General features: G+C 57.3%; 2 protein-coding genes across 16 annotated transcripts in view; one reads left to right on the forward strand and one right to left on the reverse strand.

The window, feature by feature from the left end:
- The window catches only part of PGS1 (phosphatidylglycerophosphate synthase 1), a 67,589-nt gene that overhangs the window by 23,668 nt on the left and 19,839 nt on the right, over nt 1-24,082 (forward strand). Inside the window, exons 8-11 of one of the 15 annotated variants that reach the window (XR_014257849.1) lie at nt 6,585-6,733; nt 11,127-11,255; nt 21,593-21,728; nt 21,927-22,234. Coding sequence is in view for 8 of the 15 variants with exons in the window: in XM_082442994.1 (XP_082299120.1) it covers nt 6,585-6,733; nt 11,127-11,246 (269 nt within the window). In the remaining 7 variants the exon portion in view is untranslated. Of the gene's footprint in view, nt 1-6,584; nt 6,734-11,126; nt 11,256-15,829; nt 16,688-17,298; nt 17,424-21,592; nt 22,235-24,082 lie in introns of those variants that run through there. The other 14 variants (XM_082442994.1, XM_082442990.1, XM_082442992.1 and 11 more) reach the window with 14 other exon arrangements.
- DNAH17 (dynein axonemal heavy chain 17) overlaps nt 15,889-24,082 on the reverse strand; it is a gene marked incomplete at its 3' end in the record, with an annotated part of 115,130 nt that continues 106,936 nt past the window's right edge. Inside the window, exons 75-80 of the mRNA XM_082443049.1 lie at nt 20,323-20,502; nt 19,767-19,949; nt 18,476-18,658; nt 17,945-18,088; nt 17,215-17,440; nt 15,889-16,136 (exon numbers count right to left, since the gene is read on the reverse strand). Coding sequence (XP_082299175.1) covers nt 15,889-16,136; nt 17,215-17,440; nt 17,945-18,088; nt 18,476-18,658; nt 19,767-19,949; nt 20,323-20,502 — 1,164 coding nt within the window. The remainder of the gene's footprint in view (nt 16,137-17,214; nt 17,441-17,944; nt 18,089-18,475; nt 18,659-19,766; nt 19,950-20,322; nt 20,503-24,082) is intronic.

A 24,082-nucleotide genomic window follows, 5' to 3' on the forward strand; every position in this document is an offset into this window, starting at 1 on the left:
GGAGCATTCCACCCTAACGGGGAGCACCACCAGCTCAGCTGGAGTTTAAAGACTTAGGTTTTTTAGAGCAGTGTTAGGTGCACAGCAAAACCTGAGAGGAAGGTACAGAGAGTTCCCGTGTTCTCCCTGCCCCCCAACACATGCACAGGCCCCCCACTATTTATTATAATTGATGAACCCACGGAGACGCGTGATTGTCACCCCAAGTCCACAGTTTACATCAGCGTTCATCTTGGTGGTGTACGTTCTGTGGGTTTGGACAAATGTACAGAGTAGTTTCGCTACCCTAAAATCCCTCTGTGCTCTTTTTTTGTTTGTTTGTTTGTTTTAATAAATTTATTTTACTTGTTTATTTTTGGCTGTGTTGGGTCTTTGTTGCTGCGCACGGGCTTTCTCTAGTTGCGGTGAGCGGGGGCTACTCTTCGTTGCTGCGTGCGGGCTTCTCGTTGCGGTGGCTTCTCTCATTGTGGAGCACAGGCTCTAGGCGCGTGGGCTTCAGTAGTTGTGGCACACGGGCTCAGTAGTTGTGGCACGCAGGCTCTAGAGCGCAGGCTCAGTAGTTGTGGCGCACGGACTTAGTTGCTGTGCAGCATGTGGGATCTTCCTGGACCAGGGCTGGAACCCGTGTCCCCTGCATTGGCGGGAGGGTTCTTAACCCCTGCGCCACCAGGGGAGCCCCCCCTCTGTGTTCTTGTGCTCTGCCTATCTCCCCTCTACCCCCAGCCTCCGCCCTGGGCAACCATAGATTTTTTTTTATTGTCTCCATAGTTTTGCCATTTCCGGAATATTATATAGTTGGAATCATACAGCCTGAAGCCTTTTCAGACAGGCTTCTTTCACTTACCATGCATTGAAGTTTCTTCCATGTCTATTCATGGCTTGATAGGTCATTTCTTTTTAGCGCTGAATGTATTCCATTGTATGGATGGACCACGGTTTATCCTCTCGCCTACTGAACAACATCTCAGTTGCTTCCAGGGGTTCCCCTTTTAAACTTGGTCCTGGTTGAGAGTAGGGTACAGGGGACCAGCAGCAGGATGGCTTTGTCAGCGGTTGTGCGTGCTATGTCTACCTTGTGCCAATGAACTAACCTCTTTAGGTCTTGGAGAGGCAGCGACTTCAGGGGAGTCTGAGTGAGTATGAAGTGTGTCAAGCCTAGTTCTCGCATCTCCTTAGCTTTCCACTCCATGGAGAGGAGGGGGCTGAGAGGTGGTGTATGCACCATCATGGGATTTCTTGCTGTGAGAGCAAGGGCCACATCCGTGCTGGGGGACGTGGGCTCTGCCTGCTGTTAAGATGTTGACTTTGATTTCATCTGGATGCAATATTCCAGCATTAACAGCACGATGTGTGTGGCGAGGGCGGGGCAGGGCCATTGGATTAAGAGATTTCTGGCTCCTGCTGACAGAGGAATCTGTTAATGATTGTGAGAATTGTCACTATTTTTACTGCCTTCCCGATAGGCCACTTTGGCATGGGGCCCAAAGGTGAACTTGTAGTGAGAACCAGGGCAGCTCCACCCTGTTTGTGGGGCACACGTGAGGCAGTTCTCACCTGGGGATGGGGGTGTGCCTGGGGCAGTGCCGCTCACCTTGGACCGAGCAGGCATCAGCCTCCGGGCCTCTTGGAGTGTTTTGGTTCTGTTCTGGCCTCAGAATAGGTGATGCTTATTTATTCATCTGAGGGTCGGACTGTGATGTCTTCTGTCCCTTCTTGTTTTTACAGGGATCTGAGAACCCTCTGAAATTCATTGCAGAATATTGGGGGGGGGAGGAGAGGGAGGGGTGCATAATTTTGAATTTTTCGTGGAGAGATCCTCAAAGAAGGTCTCTAACCTGAAATGTTCATGTGTTCCTGCTGTAGAACCTCAAGGCCTTTTTATACTTAATCATTTGTTGGAAGAGGTGTTTTTATTCTCATTTTATTTATTTTGTTCAAACAAGTATTTATTGAGGGCCTGCTGTGTGCCAGGCAGCATTCAGGGCATTGGGGATAAATCACTGGGGACTAGACTAACTCCCTGTCCTCATAAGGTGTAGGTTACTGGGAAGCAGATAATAAGTGGATGAATCTGTCCAAATACAGTGTCAGGTCGTGGAAAGGGCTTTGAAGAAGACCAGAGCAGGAGGGGGCTCCAGGTTGATGGGGGTCTGTTAGATGGGGCCTCTCTGAGGAGGTGACACTGAGCAGAGACCCCTGGGCAGGAGAGGTCCGGGCAGAGGGAACAGAAGCGTGGAGCCCAGAGACTACTGTAGGCTTGAAGGACATCCCCTGGGCCAGGGTGGGCAGAGTGGAGGATGGGCACTGAGGTTGGAAGGGGCTTGGAGGCCAGGGTGAGCCAGGGCTGTGGGCAGCCTGGGGCTATCTGGGGCATGATGCTGGGACTGTGAAGGACCGTCGGCGCGAGCAGAGCGGAAGCAGGTGTCTCTCTCCCTAAAGAGGAGGCCAGGGCATGGGGCAGGATGTCTCATTGCAGAGCTGGGAGGCAGCGGAAGTTGTTGGCCTGCAAGTCCAGTCATCTCTGTACCCACGGCACGCTCCCTTTGTGGTGAGACCCGCTGTCCCCGGTGCTGAAGTTCAGTGCCCCCCTCCCCCCTCACCAAAGGCACCCTCTCTCATCCTGTGCTGTCCTTGCTGCTGCAGAGTCTCTCCCTGATCCACCGGTTCCTGGAATGCTGGAGGTGTTGGGCCCAAAGGTCGGGCCCTGGAATGAGGACTTGGGGCTTGATAACAGGTTTATGGCCAGGCTGGGAAGTGCTGTGTTTCCCGACAGTGAGTCCCTGCCCGGCAGTCTCACCCTTTGTGTGTATTTGCCCTGACATCCTGAGTGGTAGTGTGTGTCTGGCCGGAGGTTCTGACGGCTCAGGAGCTCAAAAGGGGCCTCTTGGGAGGGCCTCCCCGAGTGAGAATTTCCCAATTGTCTTCAGGGCAGAGACCAATAGCTAAAAACTCCTGACTTGGTGATCTTCAATCTAGAAGGACTCTTGTTCATAGCGGCCCCCCTGTCCCGGGCTCTCTGAGGTTGTGGGCATCATGTGGAGCTGCTGGTGGCACCACGTGGCATCCCCCTCTGGCTTCCCACGCTGCGCTAACCCCCGCCCCATCACGGCACGCCAAAGGGTGGCCGTCTCGCCATTTATGGTCTTTATTTTCTTTTTGATGGAGAAAGACCGTGGAAATGAGACTACAGGGAAAGTTGGTTGGGTGATTGCAGGCCTCACCAAAGTAGTCAGTAGGTTAAAAAAGCGCTGTCTCTTTAATCCAAGCACTCACCTGAAGTCCACCCTGGGCCAGAGAGGAAAGAAGCTGAGGGAGGCAGAGGTGGCAGGGAAGAGAGAAAAGAGAAGAAATAGGTGTATGTCATACATAACCAACAGGGTTGATGGTACCCCACGGAGCAGAGGCTGGTTCTTGGGGAGCGTGCTGAAAAAGTGTTCAGCAGGGCTAAAAAGCTCCTTCAGGGATCAGGAATGAAAACAGGTTGAGAAGCAGTGGTCCATACTGGGGAGCTGCGGGCCGAGCTGAGATGGGCTGCCTGCCTCTGATGGCTGACCCGTAGGTTGCCTTGAGAGGGAGCGGTCTGCGTTTAGGCAGATTTTACAAATAAGTACGTGTAAGACCAGGCCCTTCCCACCTTCCCTGCCAGACCCTGTGGTCTGGGAGCCTTGGAGGGACACAGGGTCATGGTGGCAAGTGATTTACACCAGCCTAATCCCACGTCACCCATGTGGGTGTTGGGCCTCCCTAGTCCTGGCTCTCACCTGTCCCCTCTCTGAGTGGGCTTGGGCCAGCCAGCTGGGCAGGTAGCACCAAGCAGACCCAGTGTCTTTCAGGGGCCAGTCTTGGCATCAGAAGAGTTGGAACAGGGAACTCCCTGGGGGTCCAATGGTTAGGACTCCGAGCTTCCACTGCAGGGGGCACGGGTTTGATCCCTGGTTGGGGAACTAAGATCCTGCAAGCCGCGTGGTGCAGCCAAAAAAAATATATGAAATAATAAAATAAAATACATTGAGGGCTTCCCTGGTGGCGCAGTGGTTGAGAATCTGCCTGCCAATGCAGGGGACACGGATTCGAGCTCTGGTCTGGGAGGATCCCACATGCCGTGGAGCAACTAGGCCCGTGAGCCACAATTGCTGAGCCTGCGCGTCTGGAGCCTGTGCTCCGCAACAAGAGAGGCTGCTACAGTGAGAGGCCCGCGCACCGCGATGAAGAGTGGCCCCCGCTTGCTGCAACTAGAGAAAGCCCTCGCACAGAAACGAAGACCCAACACAGCCATAAATGAATGAATGAATGAATAAATAAATAAATAAATAAAAATTAAAAAAAATACATTGAAAAAAAGAAGAGTTGGAACAGTAACGACAGGTGGAGATCTCGCCTTGTCCCGCCCAGCCCTGGGCTTATGGAGGGCTGGGGCGGGGCGGCTGAGTCTAGTGCAGATGGAGGGCCTTTGCTGCAGAGGAGGAGGCTCGGACCTCCCTGGGCATCTGGAGCAGAGTGCCAGGGCCAGCCTGCCCACCCGCGTGGTCTGGCCGCGTGCTAAGGTGAGCCACACGGTTGCTTACATGCAGCGGCCCAGCGGAGCGGGCTACAGTCGATCGAGCGATACACACGGGCAAGCAAGTGGCTTTGATGTGGCCCCTGTGTGTATGTGTGTTGGGGGGGTGGCAGGCGTATTACAGGAACAGGCAGCAGAGAGTCGTCATCTCTTACCCAAGACGTTCTTGGAAATGCTCCTGTTCTGAGTGAGAGTTAGGAAATGGCCTTCTATTTTAGGAGCTTGGTGTGTGTGACATGTTGTTGGTTTGCTTGCCTTGCTCCTGCGTGCCTGTGTGCCCTTTGAAAGGGTCACGTTGGCAGGGGAGAGACCCGTGGTGGTGGGAGGGCGTGAGGAGGCCGGCGCTGTGCAGGGTGGCCTGCAGAGGAGCCTGGGACTGACGTGGCCACACTGGGTGTCCTGGCCTGGGCGTTCTTGGTGCAGCGTGGAGGGAAAGATGGAGGCCAGCCGCAAGCCTGGGCTCGCCGTAGGAGGAAGGAAGTCTGGGCAGCAGATGTCCTTGAGAGGTTAGGTTTGGGGAATAGTCTTTTTAGGAGAAGTAGACCTGATGGGGCCTGGAACTCGGAGGGAATGGAATGGGGTGCAAAGCAGAGGACCTGCCCGCCATGCTTCAGGTGACATGTAGGATTCTGAGAGAATCCACCACGTTCGTTACAGAGATGTCGCCGTGGTGTTGTTAGAGACGGCGAGTTCCCAGGGCTGGGGGAGGGTGGCAGGCAAGGCAGGAGCCACTACCGCGTGGCTGCTCGCACCGAGCCCTGCTTTTTCCTCTGTCTGTGGTATGAACTGGCTCATTTTCTAGCAAAAAAGGGGAAAGCAGTGTTCTCTGGGGTGGGACTGAAACGGACAGGGCCTCCCAGGTTCTCTCGTGCGCTGGCCTCTCGTGACCTCTCGTCTCTCTGGCCTAAAGCCCCGAGCCCCCAGCAGGCTCATTTCTGGCGCCCCAGTGGGCTTCGCAGTCAGCAGTCTGAGCGAGGGAGAGTCGAGTGGCCCTGGGGAGGCAGGGCCCAGCTCGTCTTCAGGTAGATGCAGCAGGTAGATGCAGCAGGTAGATGCAGCGTGGAGTAACCTGAGCTCTGTTTTCAGGCCGGGGCTCTATCAGCTGTCCCCCACCCCAAAACCCTCTTAAAGGGCCCGTGCTGGGCTGCTCCTCCCCTTGCAGGGACCCTTAATAGCTCGGTCAGACCCAGGCTCCACCTTAAGAGATTTGGGACAAAATCCCGTAGGAGCCCAGACATTGAGAGCTGTGACTCAGGGGCCCACGGAGCGCTCCTCTGGGAGGAAATGGGAGCTGGACCAGTCCCCTTGCTTCTCTGCCCTCTGCTCTTGCAAGGGTTGTGGTGGGGGCGTCCTCATGCCAGTTCTAGGAAGAAGGACAGGTGCCCTCCACCCCACAGGCTGCTTACGGCCTGCTTTGCCAAGTAGCTTGCTCTGAAACCCAGTCCTTCGTCGAGCCCATAACCGCCCCATGTCTGCTGGCTTAGGTGAAAGCATCTCTGTTCCCGAGCCCACGGGTCAGCTGGCAGGTGTGCCCTGAGCTCTGCTGGGCTGCTTTCCCTCCGGGCCTGCGGAAGGACGGGGGAGGCTGGATGGTGGCCAGGACGCGGCTGAGGCAGTTCGGAGAGTGGGGATTAGAGGTCCTGCGCTCTCTGGGAGGGGCTCTGGTAGCATCGCGGGGTGGGTGGGGGTGAGAACAGAGCCTGAGCACGGGCATCACCAGCGTCCTTTTAAGAACCCACTTCTCGCCCTGTCGGGAAAAGAGGCCACAGCGTGCCATGCGGCAGAAAGGGGAGCCGTCCCAGTGAGCGTCCCTAGTGCTGGGCTGCCCCGCAGACGCTGTGGTCCCTGCGCCTCCTGGCAGCACCCTGGGCTGGGCAGACGTGGCCCCAGCTTAGCCCGTCCCCTCGGTGTCTTGTTCACACAAACCCCGTGGGGGGCTGCTTTCCTCTTAGGTTGGAGCGCGACTGGAGAGGCTGTGGCAGCTGCTGTGCTCACTTCCTGTCTGCACGTTTCCTTTTCCCTGCAGGCCTCTGGCTGTACCTGGCAGGGAGCAGCCTGCCCTGTCTCACGTTGATTGGCTCTCCTAATTTTGGGTACAGGTCAGTTCACCGGGACCTGGAGGCCCAGATCGCCATTGTGACGGAGAGCCGGGCCCTGCAGCAGCAGCTTCACCAGGTTGGTTGGGGCAGGTGGGACCTCCCGGGGGGTGGGGGGGCATAGCTGGGTGCCAGGTCCCTGAGGGCTGCCTCTGCCATCGTCTCCTGTGGGGGGCTGTGCAGTGTCGGAAAGAACCGGCGTCCTCTCGCGTGTCCTGGTGGCCGGTCCTGAGGGACACCTGCCACGGGGCTGTCCTTCGAAGCCCGGGCCCTTGTGCCTCCAGCCCGGAGCTCGCTCTTGCCCTGCAGGGCCCCCCGCGCCTTACATCCTGGAGGACATCTTCTTTCCCTGCACGGGAGGAGAACGCTGTTCTCACCGGCATGTGAATACAGCGCTGGTTCCCAGCCTCTTCCGAGACTGTGGACGGACTGTGAGGGGGGGTAAGGGGCCAAGGTTACACAGGACCTGGGTCCGCTAGGGAAGAGCTTCAGGCGGCCTCGGTCATTTCTGATGAAGACCCTCCCCAGGAGGTGCTTCAGAGTCGGGGGAGGGAGAGGTAGGAGGCAGGGCTGCCACCCAGGCAGAAGGGGCACACAGGGAGCCAGAGTCTCTGCACGTGGAGACAGAGAACCCGGAAAAAAGAGCCAAACCTTAGAATGAACTTAGAGGCCCGTGCAGACAGAGATGGTTCATGGGGAGCTAAGCTGTTGCAAGCATTCTGGCAGTCCCGTTCGTTAACAGATTTCTGTCTGTGCCCTTGAGTCAGCATGCACGATCCTATGGTGCTGAGAACTTGAATCCTATTTATTTTATTTCAGATTGTTTCACTTGGTCATGATCTGGTTTGGGATTGACCTACAGAGGAGATGGTGGAGGGACTGCTCAGAGGTGTGCCTGGCCAGGCGCAGGGGCCCCTTGTGGCATGTTAGTGGGGGCCGGTGGTGGGCGGGACACAGTGGAAGGCCGTGGCTGCCTCGCCTCCTGCCCGTGTCAGGGGACGGAGGTTGGGCAAGGCAGGCCCCTGTTTCCAAGGTGTCTTGGGATTCCTGTGTTGTTTTTGTCACCCTCCTAGTTGTAATAGGATTTCTTTCCTTACAGTTGTGAGAGGGGAAGGCAGGCATTTTTCTTGAGAGCGGGGACCTAGAGCCTGAGAGAGAACCGAACTTGCTTTGTCTGGCTCGGTGGGCGCGTTATGTTGCCCCCCGAGGACCTCCCGCTCCCCTGGGACGAGACTTCCCGGCACGGCTCACGGGAGAGCGGCCCTTTCTTCTGAGGTGGGGCTGGAGAGTCACGGGGGACGGGGCCCTGAGCCCCTGCTGCCGGCTGCTGGAGACCCACGCTCAGGTCGGGGGGGGGGCAGGGGAAAGCACCCTTTGCTCCCTGGGATGGGAACGTGGCAGTGACTCCCAAAGCGGCAGCGGTCTCGGCCTCCTTTCGTGATGGTCTTTCTGTTTAAAGTCGAGAATAACTGAAAGTTGTTAGTGCTTCTGTGTGAATCTTCGCATTTGAGCGCCTGCAGCAGTGCCGATGAACTTTCGAGAATGCAAGCACAGCACCTGTGTATGTGAGACCTAGATGATCCTTTGGGCTCACAAATTTGTGACCTTGACAACAAAGCCTTTCCAGGGAAGGTGCCAGCTTCCCTCCTGAGTCATGGGAATGTAGATAACACTGCCGTAGGCCAGCCCTCAGAAGCGTATAGACTGAGTTAAGCTTTTATTCTTGTGTTTGGGAACTACTGTTGCGAAATTGTTGGAGCCTTTGTTGATGGACGAGGAAATGGTAACTGCCTTGTTCCCCGGGATCTGCCTCCTGCGATCTGGGAATCTTGTCAGTGACTGAGTGGGGCCTTGGTGCCGGGAAGGGCTTCACGACCAGGGCCGAGAGGAAGTGGCAGCGGTCGGGCTCTGGGTGGCCAGCGGGAGAATCTGATCTGCTCAGCAGATCACAGATGCTATGGTGAGGCTTCCAGCAAATGACCGAGGAGGTTCCAGTAGGGGCCGGCCGGCCTCAGAGCGGGCTGGGTTGAGAGGAACAGAGGGGTCTCCTGGACTTTCGCCTCCGTTGCTGAGAGCCGGGTTTCCTCAGTCGGTAGCGAGTGGTCAGTGTGAATGTGGCCTCTGCCGAGGACCAGGTCTCTGTGGGTCTGGGCTGATTTGGGGGAGCGAGTCTCTGCCCAGGGTCCCGGTGCCGGCCGCTCTCCCCCACTTCCTGAGTAAGGGGACTGAACCCACATCCTGGGTCTTGAGAAAAGCTAGGCCGGTTGTGGTCAGGAGCTGCTTTCCCAAATGACATATTTGGGATATTTTCTTTTTCTTCCCAAACCTGAATCCCAGCGGCTTTTGATGGTGGGAGGGTGGCAGTTCATGCCACTGCAGTCCTTCGGTTCTTTAGAGGCACGTTGATTTCTGTGCCTTTGAAATGCAAAAATGCATTTCTGGATAACTCCACCTGTGTATTTATATACTGGGACTGCCCAGCCACACAGCCTTCCCTGAGCCCAGAAAGTCCCTAAAGCCCCAGCTGCCCGGGTCCCTGCTCTCAGAAGCTGCCTCTGGAGTCCTCCTTGGGACCCAGGGAAGGGCCCTGTTCATGTCACACTGGGCACCGGAGTGGGGAGATATTTTTATCCGAATCTGAAGTCCCTCCCTTCACTTAGTACGTACACTAAAAACTGAAAGCTTCCAGGTTTTGTTCAGAGGACACGGTTTACCACTTGTGACCTAAGAAAGACTCCCTTGAACAGCATTGTAACCTCGACCAGCTGACTTCCTTCTCCATCCCCGTGTGGAGTCTGTGAGGAAACTTAAGTGTTTCTGGTAATTTAATTGAAATCTTGGCTGTGTATTCATTGGAAAACATAAAGCTGGAGCCGGGTCTGTGGAGGCTTCTGCAGAGCAGCCCCCCGAGACCGAGGCTGGCTCCTCCATGAGGCCCAGCCAGCTGTGGTCAGCGGGCAGCCGGCAAAGTCTGCTCAGGCCTGAAGCGCCAGGGAGCCCGGCCCTGGGAGCAGCACTCACAAGGGAGTGGGCGCAGAAAATGCGCGGGAAGATGGGAAGTCGGCGCTAGGTTTCCCCAGCCCGTGACGGGAAGAGCTGTGGACAAATTCTGCAGTGTCCTGGAGGGCGTGGTGTCCTTCGTCCCCTGTCCTCACTGGGTCAGAGGAGTTTGCCAGGGACGTGGCTTCCGTTCCTGCCCCCGGAGAAGAGAGCGTCCAGCGCCCAGTGGGATGGTGCGGCGGCATCCACTGTCCCCCTGGGGCTCCTGGTCCCGCAGTGGGCAGGGTGTTTGCAAAGCCAGCGTTGGGGCATCCTCACCATAGTGTGGGAGAAGTCAGTATTTTATAGATTAAAGGGACGGGAGGTTCAGAGAGGGATGTCACCACTCCTGGTGGTGGAAACAGAATCACATTCCCTGACTGCTGCCTTTTGCCCTTTGAAAGCTTCGATACCTTATTAAGGAAACACGGCACTTGTAGAGTGTAATGTTTAAAAAAGAGGCAGTTTCTCCTCTCACAGATTCTAAACACAATTTAAGACGAGGCTTATATCAGTGTGTTTTAACTTGTTTTTAAATATGAAAGTTAATAATCGTTCATTGTAAGAATCGAGAAAAGTTACAAGACGCTAACCCTTTCATCCAGAGAGAGTCACTGAAATCGTTTTGATTGCTCCTTGTCTGTCTTGTTCTGTGTGCATATGGAGAGGTGTAACTTGTTTTTTTTTTCTTAACGAAAAGTAGGATTATATTGTGTATGTTAACTCATATCCAGTGTCTTTCACTTAATATATTGTGCACTTTCCCGTATCGTTAAGTAAATGTTTTTCTAGAGTATGATTATCTTATGGTGAATGCTGATTTGTCATATGGGTTTATTATATTTAATTAGCTGGTTGGTGGACATTTAGGGGGTTTCCAGGTTTTCTCTGTCATAAATGTTGGTGTGATAAATATCAGTACACAGAAATCTTAGTGCATAGTTATTTTCTTGGGATAAACTCTTGCAAGTGGAGCTTTTTAAGGCTTTTGGTACTTGTTGCCAAATTGCTCTACAGACAGATGATTCGAGCCCCTTTTCCATTCATTCCATCAGCAGTGTCCGAGAGTGCCTGTTCCCTCGGCCTTCATCAGCAGAGGGCGGTGATGTTACAAAACAACTTTTTGCCAGTTTGAGAGAAGAAAAAACTGTGTCTCATTTAAAGAAAATCTCATTATTTTAATTGGCACTACCTCATTTAGTGAGGGCGAACTTTTAAATATTTCCACCAGCTGTGTTTCTTCAGCTCTAAATTGCCTGTCCCACACACGTCTTGCTTGGTCTTAAAAATTTAAACACACTGGATTCTTAGCTTTTCTAAGGAATGTGTACAGGGGCGACCTGCGCTGGGGCCCCCGTGGAGCCCTGGGCCGGCAGGCCGCGTCCCCCGGTGCTGGAGCCGACCCCTAACTCCTGTCTGTTCCTCTTCCCCAGGAGCAAGAACAGCTCTACCTGAGGTCCGGCGTGGTGTCCTCCGCCACCTTTGAGCAGCCGAGCCGGCAGGTGAAGCTGTGGGTGAAGATGGTGACTCCACTGATTAAGAACTTCTTCTGAGAACAGCAGGTACTGACTGTGCGGTTTCCCAGGGGAATCACTAGGGGGACAGGGGGCTCCCCCCAGCCGGGGTCCCCGGGGCCTCTCACAGGGACGCCAGGGCCCTTTCGTCCTTTCTTGGTTACGTGTCCAGGGGTGTATGTCTGGGCTCGTGGGTGGTTGTCAAGGTTTTGGAAGCCTGGTGCTAAGTGAGGCAGCGCTTTTACCTTCTGCCACGTCCTGGGGCTGTGGTGCGGTCAGCATTGTGGGGCCCGCTTATGGTCTCCCGTCCCCGGGGGCCGGAGGCGGCCCTGGGGTGAGGGCCTGGTGGCCGCCGGGTACAGAGGTAGATTCTGCGCCCCCTCCTCGCCGCTGAGCACGCCGTTCCGAAGGCAGTGGGAGCGGAGGGGCAGCGCTCTTGGTCGGGAGCGTCCTGGCTTGCTGCCCTGGGCCGCTGCAGCCGCCAGCATGAGAGGCCCCGGGGCTGCTGCCTCATCTTCTGACGTTTCTGTGACGTGCGCTTGCGGAGATGAGATGCTGTCGTGCTGGCAGCTGGTAGCAGGACGTGCTCCGCCCGCCCAGGAGCCTTCCCCTAGCGGCCGGGCCTCTGGCCGTGTCCCACGGGGGGACGGGACGAGGCCTCACCTGAGCTGCCCCTTGGCTGTTCGGACGCCGGGAGGCCGGGCAGGGTGCGGCTGCCGTCGGAGGTGGGGTCTCTCCTGAGTCACCCTGTGGGTTCCAGATCCCTTTAGACCCTGACCTCCCCCCATGCGGCCCCAGATGGGATCAGTCTCCCGGGTGGGATGTTCTGGGCCGGACTTTGCTGGTCCAGCCCACGCTAGGGGGTGGGGGTGGGGGATGGGAATGGTTGGGCCTTTGGCCTGTGGGGAAGGGAGAGAGGAGGCGGGAGGACAAGGATAAAGGGTTGGGCGGCCGAGCGTCTTCCGCGTTGGCACTGTGTGCGGCCCGCGTCCTCTGCGGCCTGGTGCCGTGGTTCTCTTTTCAGCCTCACTTTAAAAAATTTTATTGGTTTCATTTTTTTTCTCAGCATTTTAATTACTTCAAATTTCATTCAAATAACATGCGGATTTAGAGAGTAAAATAATACCGAAAGGCCAACAAGATGCAGCTGCCCTTCCTTCCCCCTAGCAGCCACTTTTGACTCTTTTACCTGTTTCTTCTGATCTCTACCCGTGTGCTCCTGCGCCGCCCCTAGTGTCTCCAGGAGCAGATTTCAGAAGCTCCCTGCCCAGTCCCCACACCTTCAGGTGCTTGAACCTTGCCCAGAGAGAAGGCCTCGCAGCCCCAGGGCACGGCAGCTCATCCTGGGGGCTGAGGGGAGCAGACGGGATTCCATCCCTGCCCACCTGCTCTGGAGGCAGCTTCACGTGTCTGCCTCCAAAGGGCTGGTGGCTCTGACGGTCGCGTTCGTCCGTGGGTCCTGGGAGGCCGTGGCTGGCCTAGCCCGCGCCACCTTGCTGTGCGCGTGGGGCGCCGGCGCCGGGGGCACCTCGTCCGAGGCGGAGCGCCACAGCCCCTCCTCTGGGCCCGGGCAGATCTGCAGGCTTTCGTGGTCTGGAGTTGGGTGGAGCAGTGGCCACGCCACGCTGCCTGGGGGCAGCAGCACATCAGTTAACACTGTTTGCCTCCAAACCAGTTATTAAATTGTCCTGTGGGACAGTGAGAGGAGGGAAGCCAAAAGAATGTGCCGGGGCACTGGGTTTCTGTTTGGAGAGAGGCTTTCGGTAAACAGCGTTCGCATTCCTGCAGATGCTGTGGGGCCAGAGCGAGCATTGTGCCACGGCCGGGCTTGAGCAATCTGCGGCTGCTCCCTTTGCGCGCTGCTCGCTTTGTCTCTGCCAGTTGCCTTTGGGACGGTCCTGGGCGGGGGCCCTCCCTCTCCCTCTCCCTCTCCCCACGGGCGCTCGCCCCAGCCAGGGCCCCTACCCTTCCACCCACCAGGACTGCTGCGGGTGTCACGGCACCTTCAGACGCAGCATAGCTTTTGTCCCAGGCTCTGTCTCCCCAAGGCTGGATTGCAACTCCAAGCAAGGTGAATCATCTCTCACAAAGTTCGAAGAGAATTTTGTCATCTACCCACCATGTGTAGAGTGTGGAATAAATGTTTTATTTCAGGCTCTAAAGGCAAAACTGGAAAATCTCCCCATTTTGTGGTTATTACCAGGGATTAAAATGAGTCGCCTGGTGGCCACTGGCAGTTTTATGTCCTCCAGCGAGAGTGGTGGCTCTCCTGGCCCTCCAGCTTGGACACGAAGGGCTACAGTGACCCCTCCTGGCCAGCAGAGGTGGTTGCCCGGTGGCCAGGCTCTGGGGGCAGGACGCCTGCCTTCCGAAGGGGTGGATTCTCCAGGCCCCGGGGAGGGAGGATTTGAGGGACATTTTTCCTTCTCCCTCTTAGCCCCACCAGGCCCCAGGATTGTTGTAAATTATTGGCCTTGGAGTTAGGGCTTCTAGGACCTCTTCTTCACCCATGGATTGGGTGAATACTTGGTAAAAAGTTTTCACAAAACTACTTCAGCATCAAGTTGAACTCAGGAGGAGGCCAGGTTTCGGGGGGGGGGGGGGCGCGTGGCGCTTGCTTTACTCTGCTTTGAAGCTAGAAAACACCGAGGTGCCAGCCTGTGGGCCCCCACTGGAGTCTGTGGGCCCTGCTAGCTGCCTTCCTGTACCCCTGGTTTTCCAGTTCATCATCGTCTCATTTTGTCTGCACCCATTACCGGGGTCCGTCGGACGGGGGCCTGTCCCAGGGCAGCCCTGGACCAGCACCGTGGTAGCCACCTGCTCCCCTTTGGAGCAGGAGCTCACAGAATGAGGCCAGACGAGGCGGGCCACCTCTGGTCCCTTCCCTGCTGGCGTGTGTGTGTGTGTGTGTGTGTACCACCTCTCCTTAGCCCTGTCGCCTGTGCCCTGGCCTCCGTGTGCCCACTGCGGTGCTGCAGCGCTTAGCCCTGGGGCGCAGTGCCTGCGGATAAGCTCACCTTTTTGGAAGTCAGGGTGTCTTGGCTGCTGAGCAGCTGTCCCTCTTCTGCTGATCTGGGCTTTGTTTGTTCTTCATATTCTAATTCTAATTAATTCCTAGATGGTGGGTTAGGTTGTTTGAGATTTTTCTTGTTTCTTGAGGTAGGCCTGTATCGCTATGAACTTCCCTCTTAGAACTGGTTTTGCTGCATCCCATAGATGTTGGAAAGTTGTGTTTTTATTTTTGTTTGTCTCGAAGTATTTTCTGATTTCCTTTTTGATTTCTTCATTAACCCATTGGTTTTTTTTTGGTAGCATGTTGTTTAGTCTCCGTGTGTTTGTATTTTTCCCATTTTTCTTCCTAGAATTGCTCTCTAGTTTTATACTGTTGTGGTTGGAAAAAAAATGCTTGATATAATTTCTGTACTGTTAAATCTGTCAAGTCTTGTTTTGTGGCCTAGCACGTGATCCATCCTGGTGACCGTTCCATGTGCACTTGAAAAGAATGTGTATTCTGCTTTTGGATGGAATGTGCTCCAGTTATCTATTAAGTCCAAATGACCTAACGTGTCATTTGAGACTACTGTTTCCTTATTGATTTTCTGGATGATCTGTCCATTGATTTAAAGGGATGTTAAAGTCCCCTGCTATTAGTTGTGTTATTGTCAATTTCTTCCTTTACATCTGTTAATATTTGCCTTATACATTTAGGTGCTTCTATATTAGGTGCATATATGTTTAATGAACGTTATATTGTCTTCTTGTATTGATCCATTTATCGTTATATAATGCCCTTCTTTGTCTACTGTTATAGACTTTGTTTTAAAGTCTACTTTGGTGGCAGGAAGTGAGAACTGATGGTGGGGAGAGGGGAGGGAGACAAAAGACAACGAAGATGCTGCCCAGAACTAAGAGGGGACGACCAGTTATCATGACCTCCCGGGACACAGACGTGTTTAAAGTGGTCCCTCCCATTCCCAGCAATTTCAGAAAGTGGGCAGTTGACAGGGAAGCACTTGAGCTGTATGGAAATGGCCCCTCCGTGGAATAGTTTGCTTTTCAGAATTCTGGGGCAGGGAGGCGGCATTACCATAATCGAGGGAGGTTTTCTTGCTTGAGAGAAGGAATAGTGCTTTAGGGGACAGTGTCTGTGGCAGTGGCCGCTCCTGTTCGTACGGGAATGGAACACCCTGGCCCTTAGTGGTGGGTGTTTGCAGGTAGCATCAGGCAAGGGTGTGACTGCCTCCAGCTCTAACCCTACATGCCACTGGTGGGAAAAGATAAACCCAACTGGCCCTGTGTGAAGTCAGGATTTGGGGGTTTGGTTCCTGGGATGCTCCCCTGGCTGCTGGGAACTGGGGCCTCACCCCCAAGCCTGTGCCAGGCCCCTGGTGGCCATCAGGCTGAAGGCCGGCTCAAGTGAATCAGACAAACCTGGCTAAGTGGCTTCATTGTTTTAATCCAATCCACACCCCCTCTCCCAGGCTGCCCTCCACCCTCTGGCTAGTCTAGATGTGCATGGTTATAAAGTGCCTCGATTATTTAGGAGAACAAAAAAGCAATCATCAGTTCCTGTGAAAATAAGTGATAGTTGCAAGGCTGAGTTCCTAACTGTAAATTTGAAGTTGCAGCCAGGACCTGGCCCCAGGCAGCATGGGCCTCGCGGCGGGACCCGGGGCTCCAGCTAGACCTGTAGGAGCAGCGCCACGGCTGCCAGGATCCACTTTGCTGCCTTCTCTTTGGTCTTCAGGTTAAAGGTCCAGACGTAGGTGGGGCCGCGGATGCGTGTTTTGTACACGGGACACTCATAGATGTTCTTGGTCTCCATGCGGTCCACAGGGATGGCCTTGATGAAGATGACGGGCATGGCCGGCGTCAGCTCTTTCAGCCGCGCTTCGGCGATGACTCCCGTCTGGGTGTCCCAGCGAGCTCCTGCAGGGACAGCACGGCCGAGGGTCAGGGTGGCCCAGGGTGAGGTGACTGGTTCCCGGTTCCCATCTGTCGTGCTGGCAGTGGGGGAGGGGAGGGGCCTGGCTTGCACCCGCACCCCTGCAGAGGTAGGCCAGGTGCCAGGGCCTGGACTGCACAGGAATTGCTGCAGGGGGGGGCTGTAGGCAGAGGACGGGGTGGGGGTCGTGTGCACGGCGTGACTGCCTGTGTGTCTCGCCGTGCACCTCTGAGGGACAGATCAGCCCTAAAGCGCTGGACTCCATTGTCTACGTGCGTGGTGGTTTCAGAGCCTCAAGTGTCAGCCTTCTTCATTTCAGTGGCAGGAAATCATAACAACTCCAGCTGAAAATGACAGATTAAAGCTCCCCGCTTCCCTTCCTATGTAGCGACTGTCCTACGTGTACCTGCACAGTATAAATATGTATATGCACGTACAACTCTTATTGCCTTGAACCAGACTTATTTCTACTCACCCTATTTAATGATGCGTAGATTTCCTGTCTGTAATTCCAAAATAAACATGGAGAATGGTTGCCGCTGTGTTTGTCTTTGGTGATGTGGGCACCGGGGGGGGGGGGGGGGTAAAGGGGTGACATCAGTCGCTAAGGAGGGTGGGGGAGTCGCTGGCACTCAACTCAGAGTGGGCCTGCCGGCTGGTCCTGTCTGACCTTACCCGGTGCGGGACAGGGGTGACGTGGGCGGAGCTGAATGAGTGCCAGCCTCGCGCCCCCCCCTGCTGTTGGGACCTGGCCATGTGATGCCCTCGCACTGGGCTCAGGGGAGGGGGCCGGCCGGGCCTCCCTGCCCTTGAACCTGTACCTTGGGGGTGGGGTGGTTGGACAGTAGCCCTGACAGAGGTGGGCTCCTGGACCCTCACTCCCAGAACGTATGCCTGTCCTGGGCTCCAGGGCTGAGCTCCTCATGGCCTCAAAGCGGGGGCTCAGGTCTGAGGGCGAGCCTGCACCGCAGCAGAGCCGAGCGTAGGCCGGCGCGTGGCTGGGGCTCCTCAGCCCGCTGTGAGCCCACACGCCCCCGTGCTTCCCCTGCCGGTGCCCGTTACCTTCCATGAAGAGCCCGTACACGTAGGCGCCCTCCCGGGGGGGCGCGCTCACGTCCTCCCGGTTCTTCTTGGTCACCTCCACAGACAGACACATCTTGTCCAGCGGCCACTCGTTCTTCCTGGCCGTGGACTGCATGATGGCCGTGAGGAAGGACTGCGGGTTGAAGAAGCCGGCCAGCCACACGGTGGTAGGCAGTGCGAAGTCTGTCGTCCAGGCCTCGAGCTCCTGCAGGGGACGGGAGCGGGGCCGTGCTAGAGCCTCCCCGCCTCCGCACAGAGGACGGCCGCCTGCCCGAGACGCCCCTTCACGGTCTGGACGGGGAGAACAGGGTCCAGGAGGGGGGCTCACGATTGAGAGGATTTGGGTCTGAAAGAGGCTGCTGCTCTCGCTCTCCCCCAGGAGGTGGCTCCCCTGATGGGCGTCCCTGGAGCCTCCTGGGCTCTGCTGGGAGGGCCTCTGCGTCTGTGGCCACAAGAAGCTGCTCTTGCTTCGCGCTCGCCCTTGGCTTCCTTCGGGGAGGAAGTTCCCGCGTTGTTGGGCCTGCGTGCCCGTGGTGTGGCCCAGGCCCTTCCGGCTGTGCTCCGACCGAGGCCAGGCTAGCAGGGCCCTCCAGGCCTCTGACGGGGCTGCACGTTCCGCCCCACCCCACCTCCCTAGCCTCACTCCTCAGGCCCTGGCGGCAGGTTTGCTGAGAGTCAGGGCAGCGGCTCCCCAGAAGCCTGTCCTTACCCTGATGCGGAGCAGGAGGTCGGCATACCAGGCCGCCAGGCCCATCCTCGAGGGGTAGGCCCGGGCCACCCACGTGTCGGGCACAGTGTCGTAGAACAGAGCCGTGGACAGGTCTTCCATGTCGGTCGTGATGGTCAGTTCTCCCTGAGGGACGCGCAGACAGGGGTGCTGGGGCGCTCGGCACAGACGCAGACCCGGTCAGTCCTGTGGCTTGTTTCACCTGCTCTCAGGTAGGCGAGCTCCCCCCCACCCCCCGTGCCGTGAGTTGACGTGGGTCTGTGCAGTGCCCCTGCAGATGCCCTGTGGTGGCCACACCAGGGTTTCCTGCCAGGGAACAGTCCAGATGGCGTCCATGGCCACCTGGATGCATCTGCAGATGCCCTGAGGTGCCCACTCCTCCAGACCGGGGAACTCGAGATGCCGAGGCCCAGCGGCCTGGGGCTTGTTGGTCTTGTGGCCAAGGGAAGTCAGCCTGCGGTGGTCAGCCCGCGTCTCAAGTCACACCCCAGGTCCTGCCACCCCTGTTTTTACCTTCAGCCCCAGGTTCAGCTCCTTCAGTGAGCGGCGCATTTCGTTGGTCAGGACGTTCATTCTCTCACATTCTTGGAAGGCCACAACCACGTAGGGGGTCTTCTCGGTGGCCTTGGCCATGATCTCGGCCATGTTGAAGGTCTCTGGGATCTTCTCCAGGATCTCATCCAGTACGGCCTTCACCTGGAAGCCAGCGCCCAGCCAGCCCATGTCACTGTGCCCGCACCCCCAGCCCTCCCCCAGCGCCAGGGCCCGGGTGCTAGCCCGACGTTCAACTCCGAGCCCAGGGGCAAGGCAGGCGGAGTTGCCAGAAAAAACGGGATCACGGAGGCGCAGCCCCGCGTTTGATCAGGGGAAGGTAAACTTGGCCATCAGGCTTTAGTGTTCTGGCTTCGTTGTCAAGGCCATATGGCTCTGGCCACGGGAGCATCAAGCTGCCCTAGCCTGGTGCCTTCAGACATCCCTGAATGCACTGCTTCCCTCCCCCATCACATCCCCTGGTGGCCGTGGGGTTGTGACCTTGTCCTTGGTGTGGGCTGTCTGCAGGGACCGTGCTGGTCACACCCTCTCAAGGGGTGGCCCACATGGTGGTCACGAACACCACTGCCACCAGAGCGCCATCAGTAGGTCTCTGGTTTCAATCATCAGACAAAGAAAAGGTCAGGGGGCCTCAGCGCACTGAGAGTCTTCCAGTCAAGAATTCGGTCTACTTAACCGGGAAGCCCAATAGTTAGCTAATTTTTAGTAGAGCTTGTCCGGAATATTTTAAAAAGTGCCAAGGTGCCGATGCCTCTTGAGACGGCAGAGGTAACCCTGACAGCGGGGAATTTATTAAATGCTCTTACGTTGTCTGCGCTGTGCTATTGCGGTGAGTGTTCATGGGATCTGGCCCCCAGGCTCACCTAAGCACATCTGGAGGGACTGGTTTAAGCGTCTAGACTGCCCTGCCTGAGCCACACGCGCTGCCCGCCCAGGACTTCGGCTGCTGCCCTCGTGTTCGCGGGGCGGGGCTGCAGGGCAGGCACTCTGTGGAGCCCAGCCGGTGAAGCAGGAGCCGCGGGGAGGGAGGTTGCTCGGCGAGTACGCGGAGGTGCCCGCCTCTCTCTAGCTCAGCCCTTGGTGCTCCGTGTGGGCTGCAGCAGCCCGCTTGCAGGCTCTACTACCCCCCGAGGTCTGGAGCGGGGCCCGATGAGGTTGCTGACAAGTTCCCAGGGGCTGCTGCCGATCGCTGCACCCCCAGGTCCCAGGCCCTGCGCTTCCTCCGTTGGCGGATGAGTAGTCAGGCTCCTACCTTCTCCTCGCGAGACACCCCGGTGCCGGCTCCCGAGTCGGTTTCTTTGGGCTGCATTTCCAGGACAGTGCGGAACAGCTTCTCCGAGGTGACCGTCAGGAAGCCGATCTCTGCGTTGGGGTGCAGGCCATACAGGTAGGGGCTTTCGGGGGGCAGGTTCTCGTCGATGTATTCGTGGTAACCCTGCAAAAGGGGTGGGGGCTGGGTAAGCAGGGAGAGCTGTGCGAGCCGGAACCCGTGTCCCCCGTTTATTAAGCATCGCGTCCCAGAACGTTCTGTCCACGTCTTGCCCTCTGTACCAAACCTCATTTCCCTGACCCCCTTTTGGGGCTGCTCCCCAGCCACACAGAGGAAGTTTCCACACTCCTCCATGGAGGCTGCCTTTCAAGCCCTCTTATTTGGGTTGCCTGTCCGCTTGCTTATTGGTGGTCCATCTGCGACGGAGGCTCTGGCCAGGGAGCCGGCGGGACGGCATGGACCTCTTTAAGGTCTGTGCTTTAAGTCACAGAGGCAGCTCGTGTTTAATGTGTTACCCGTCCCTGGAAGGAGCCCTCACCTTGTAGTCCAGGTTGGGGGGGATCTGAAACCCCGGGGCCAGCAGGATCTCTCCCTCCAGCATCTCCGCCCGGATGTACTCCTCCAGGTACGTCCTGCAGAGCCGGCGGTCCCAGTCGTCGGTGATGTGGCCGCCGTACATGATTTCCCCAAAGAGGTAGCGGAGATCGTCCCAGGGCACCTTCAGAAGGGCGGCGGCCGTCAGGGGACCCTGTGCCCTGCTCCTTTCTGGGTCTGCCAGCCCCTCCTGTCACCCCTGCCTCCACCAGGTCTGCAGGGTCACCTGCTACCCTCGGTCACCAGGCCCAAGCCTGGCCCTTCCTCCCCCCTGACTCGGCCACCAGCTCCTCCTCGACCCTCTTCCTGCCGGGCTCCTCGCACCAGGGGCTTGCCAGTTTCCCCTGCCTCCACCCCACCCCCAGCCAGGACGGCCCGGCCCTGTGCCCGCCCCTCTTCACTCTCCCTTGACGTGACCTCCCTGACCCCAGCACCGGCACTGCAGACCCCGCAGGCCCTCCCCCCAGCTCCCACACGCTCCCTCTGCCCGTGCCCCCTTTGTTCCCCACGCTTGGAAATGGAAGTGTGGAGCCACCTGTGACCTTTCCCTTCACCGCTGTCTCCAGCAAAAGCGGTAACTCTTTGTGGATGGGGTGTTGGCTCTTGGGCACCGTAGATCTTTCTGGCCACGAATCACATCCAGTTCGTCGTGCCTTCAGGATCTATCGAGTGGGTCTACCTTCTGATCCCCCAAAGGGCCCTGGTTCCGATTATACTCCAGTAGCCTTGCCCATGCGTGCCCCTGAGGTCTCGGTGGCACAGCCAGCTCCAGCAAGTAGCCTCCCCGCCAGAACCTTGGCTCCCGGGCCCGAGGGAACCGGACCAAACCGGGCAGTGCACGCAAGTGCGCCCCCTGGCGGCCGGGTCTCTCCGTGCATCCCACCCTCGGCCACTCTCACTGCCCTGTGTTCTGCCTCTGCTTCCGCACTGTGCCCTCAGCCTGGGATGCCGCTCCTTTGGCCACCACATGGCCATGACTGTGCTCCTCCTCCAGAGCGGCTCGAGTACAGCCCCTCCACAAAGCCAGGAACCCATTCCCCTCCCCGGTCCCAGCACGTCGCTGCTCCTGCACAGCGCTGGCCAGCAGTGGGAGCCACACGGGCAGCCACGTACGTAACTTCAGATTTTCCAGCAGCCACTTAAGTAGAAAGATTGTTCCAACAGGCACTCAGCATAAAAACTACGAATAAGGTATTTTACGTTCTTTTTTTTAGACCAAGCTTTTGAAATCCAGTGTCTCGTTCCCCTCCGCTGGGACTTGCTGCATGTCATGTGTGGCGGCAGCTGACGCGCTGGGCAGCACAGCACACACACAAGTTTCTCTGAGGATCGTGGCTCTTTAAGGGCAAGGTGGGCATTTATGTAACTCCCACAGTGCCCTGCCTGGATGGCCGCTGCTTACCAAATGCGGGCAAGTTGAAGTTAACTGAATAAGAACTTGCTGATTTATCAAGTGTCTGATGTGCTCTCATGAACTTTGACTTAAAACATTAATATTGGGGCTTCCCAGGGGGGGCGCAGTGGTTAAGAATCCGCCTGCCAATGCAGGGGACACGGCTTCCAGCCCTGGTCCGGGAAGATCCCACATGCCGCAGAGCAACTAAGCCCGTGCGCCACAACTACTGAGCCCGTGCTCTAGAGCCCGCGAGCCACAACTACTGAGCCCATGTGCCACAACTACTGGAGCCCGCGCGCCTAGAGCCCGTGCTCCACAACAAGAGAAGCCACTGCAATAAGAAGCCCGCGCACCACAACGAAGAGTAGCCCTGCTCACTGCAACTAGAGAAAGCCCGCGCGCAGCAACGAAGACCCAACGCAGACAAAAATAAATAAATAAATAAACAAAACAAAACAAACCATTAATATCCTCTTGATCATCATCTTGTGACTGCAGTTTTTCTCTCTGTTTGGTTATCTTGGGTATGTGCCGAGCTGCCTTTTCTGCATTTTGCATATTTGCTTCGGGGACAGCTTCTGTTTCTCCTGCAGAGTGGGGCCGGGTACACCCCAGTTTGCATCTCCGGCCCCCGTGAGCTGCCTCCTGGGATGCGGGGCAGTGGGACTAACCCCCGGGGGGGGCGGGTGCCGTCCGTGTGCCCACACCTGCCGGATGGAGTCCCCAGAGCGCTTGTCAGAGACACGTTGCCAGGCCTCGCCCTCAGAGCCTGAGTCGACTTGCTCAGAGTCGGGAGGACGGACTGGCTCGTCGCAGGCCGAGGGCGACATCCTCACAGGAGGTTATTCATCGTTGCCTCCCCGCCGCGAGCTCAGACAAAGGGCAGGTCAGGCTGCGCAGGCCTGGGGCCCCGGCCCGATCACACACTGCTGAGCGGGACGCCGAGTGCCACTCACGCCTCACCCCGCCGGTCACTGGAGCACACGGTGTGCGTTCTCGAGCCGTTTCTTACCCAACTAGGGTTCTGTGGGTGTGTAACGAGGGAAGCGTCTGCGTAAATGTCGTTAGAAACTTCTAGCAAGACTGCTCCTCCCACTCGAATCTCCCCGGAGAGAACTGCTCTGACGAAGCTGCTGTGATGAGGAAATTCTTTCTTCACATCTTCTTGCGCGTGTTGTAAGATGTGCCGCCGGCGTTCAGCTCAGACCCTGTCATAGGCGAAGTGACCCCCGGCACCTGCCCACGGAGACCACTGTCCCCCTCCCTGGAGGAGGGCCGACTTCCGGTGTTTGGCCAGGAACTAAGCAAACAACATTCCAGGCTCAGGCTGGGGTGGCGGCCGTCCTGGGAGGTCGTCTTCCTCTGGGGTCTGGGGGCAGCTGGCCTAGGTCTCCCCTCCCAGTGCGTCTGAGCTTTGTTACAATGGGCGGGACACCCTCCGCCCCTGGTCACTCAGTCCCCAAAGCTTGGAGGGGGTGTGTGAGCCTCAGGCCTCTAGCCAGGCCCCTGGGGCGCCCACCGTGCCCCAAAGCGGCGGGCGCCTTGGCCCTGGGGCGCTGGGACAGGGAGGGCGTGACGCAGGGGTGTGTCCAGGCGCCCTGGGCAGGTTCTCGGGAGCCTCCTGGGTAAGCTGAACGTCCACGTCTGTTGGTGTAGGAAGGCGCCGGCCGCAGGAGCAAGGAGGAGCCCAGGGCTTACGGGGTTCCCTTCTGCCTCCCCCTGGGGGTCACGGAGACAGGTCCTGTGCCAGCGCCACACTCCACGTAAGATCCCAAGAGGAGCCACGTCAGGCGGGGAGAACGGCCGGCTCTCAGTTCCCGAGGGGGCGGCCACATCTGGAGGCGGGGCTCGCAGCGGGATTCACCCCACCTGGGGCGTGAGTCTCCCCTCTGGGCCCGCAGACAGGCCCTCCGGCCACGGAGCCGCCTTGCTGCAGCCCTCGCAGTGGCTTGCGTAGCACCTGACACATTGGTTTTAATTTTCAACACAAATGAAAGGAAGCGTTCCGTGTCTCCAGGGAGATTTTTTTTTTGGCCTTCCCTCTGAACCTGCGTTCTGTCGGCAAGGCCTGTGGCCCAGGCAGCCCTTTTGTGTCTTCTCTCGGCTCACGCTGCCCGGGGGGCTGGCCTTTCTGGGGGAATCCCTATTTGGGTGCAGGACTGGCAGGTCCCCAAAGATACTGACTCCCGTGGAGTTAGAGAAATTGCCAGACGGCTGAGAACTGCTGGAGGTGGTGGCCAGGGCCTGGGTGGTGACCATTATATCAGATTGCTGGGGTCAGAGAGGAGTCGCACGTTTTCAGATTTTC

The sequence above is a fragment of the Balaenoptera physalus genome (assembly GCF_965194825.1).
Source record: "Balaenoptera physalus genome assembly, chromosome: 20".
NCBI lineage: Eukaryota > Metazoa > Chordata > Mammalia > Artiodactyla > Balaenopteridae > Balaenoptera > Balaenoptera physalus.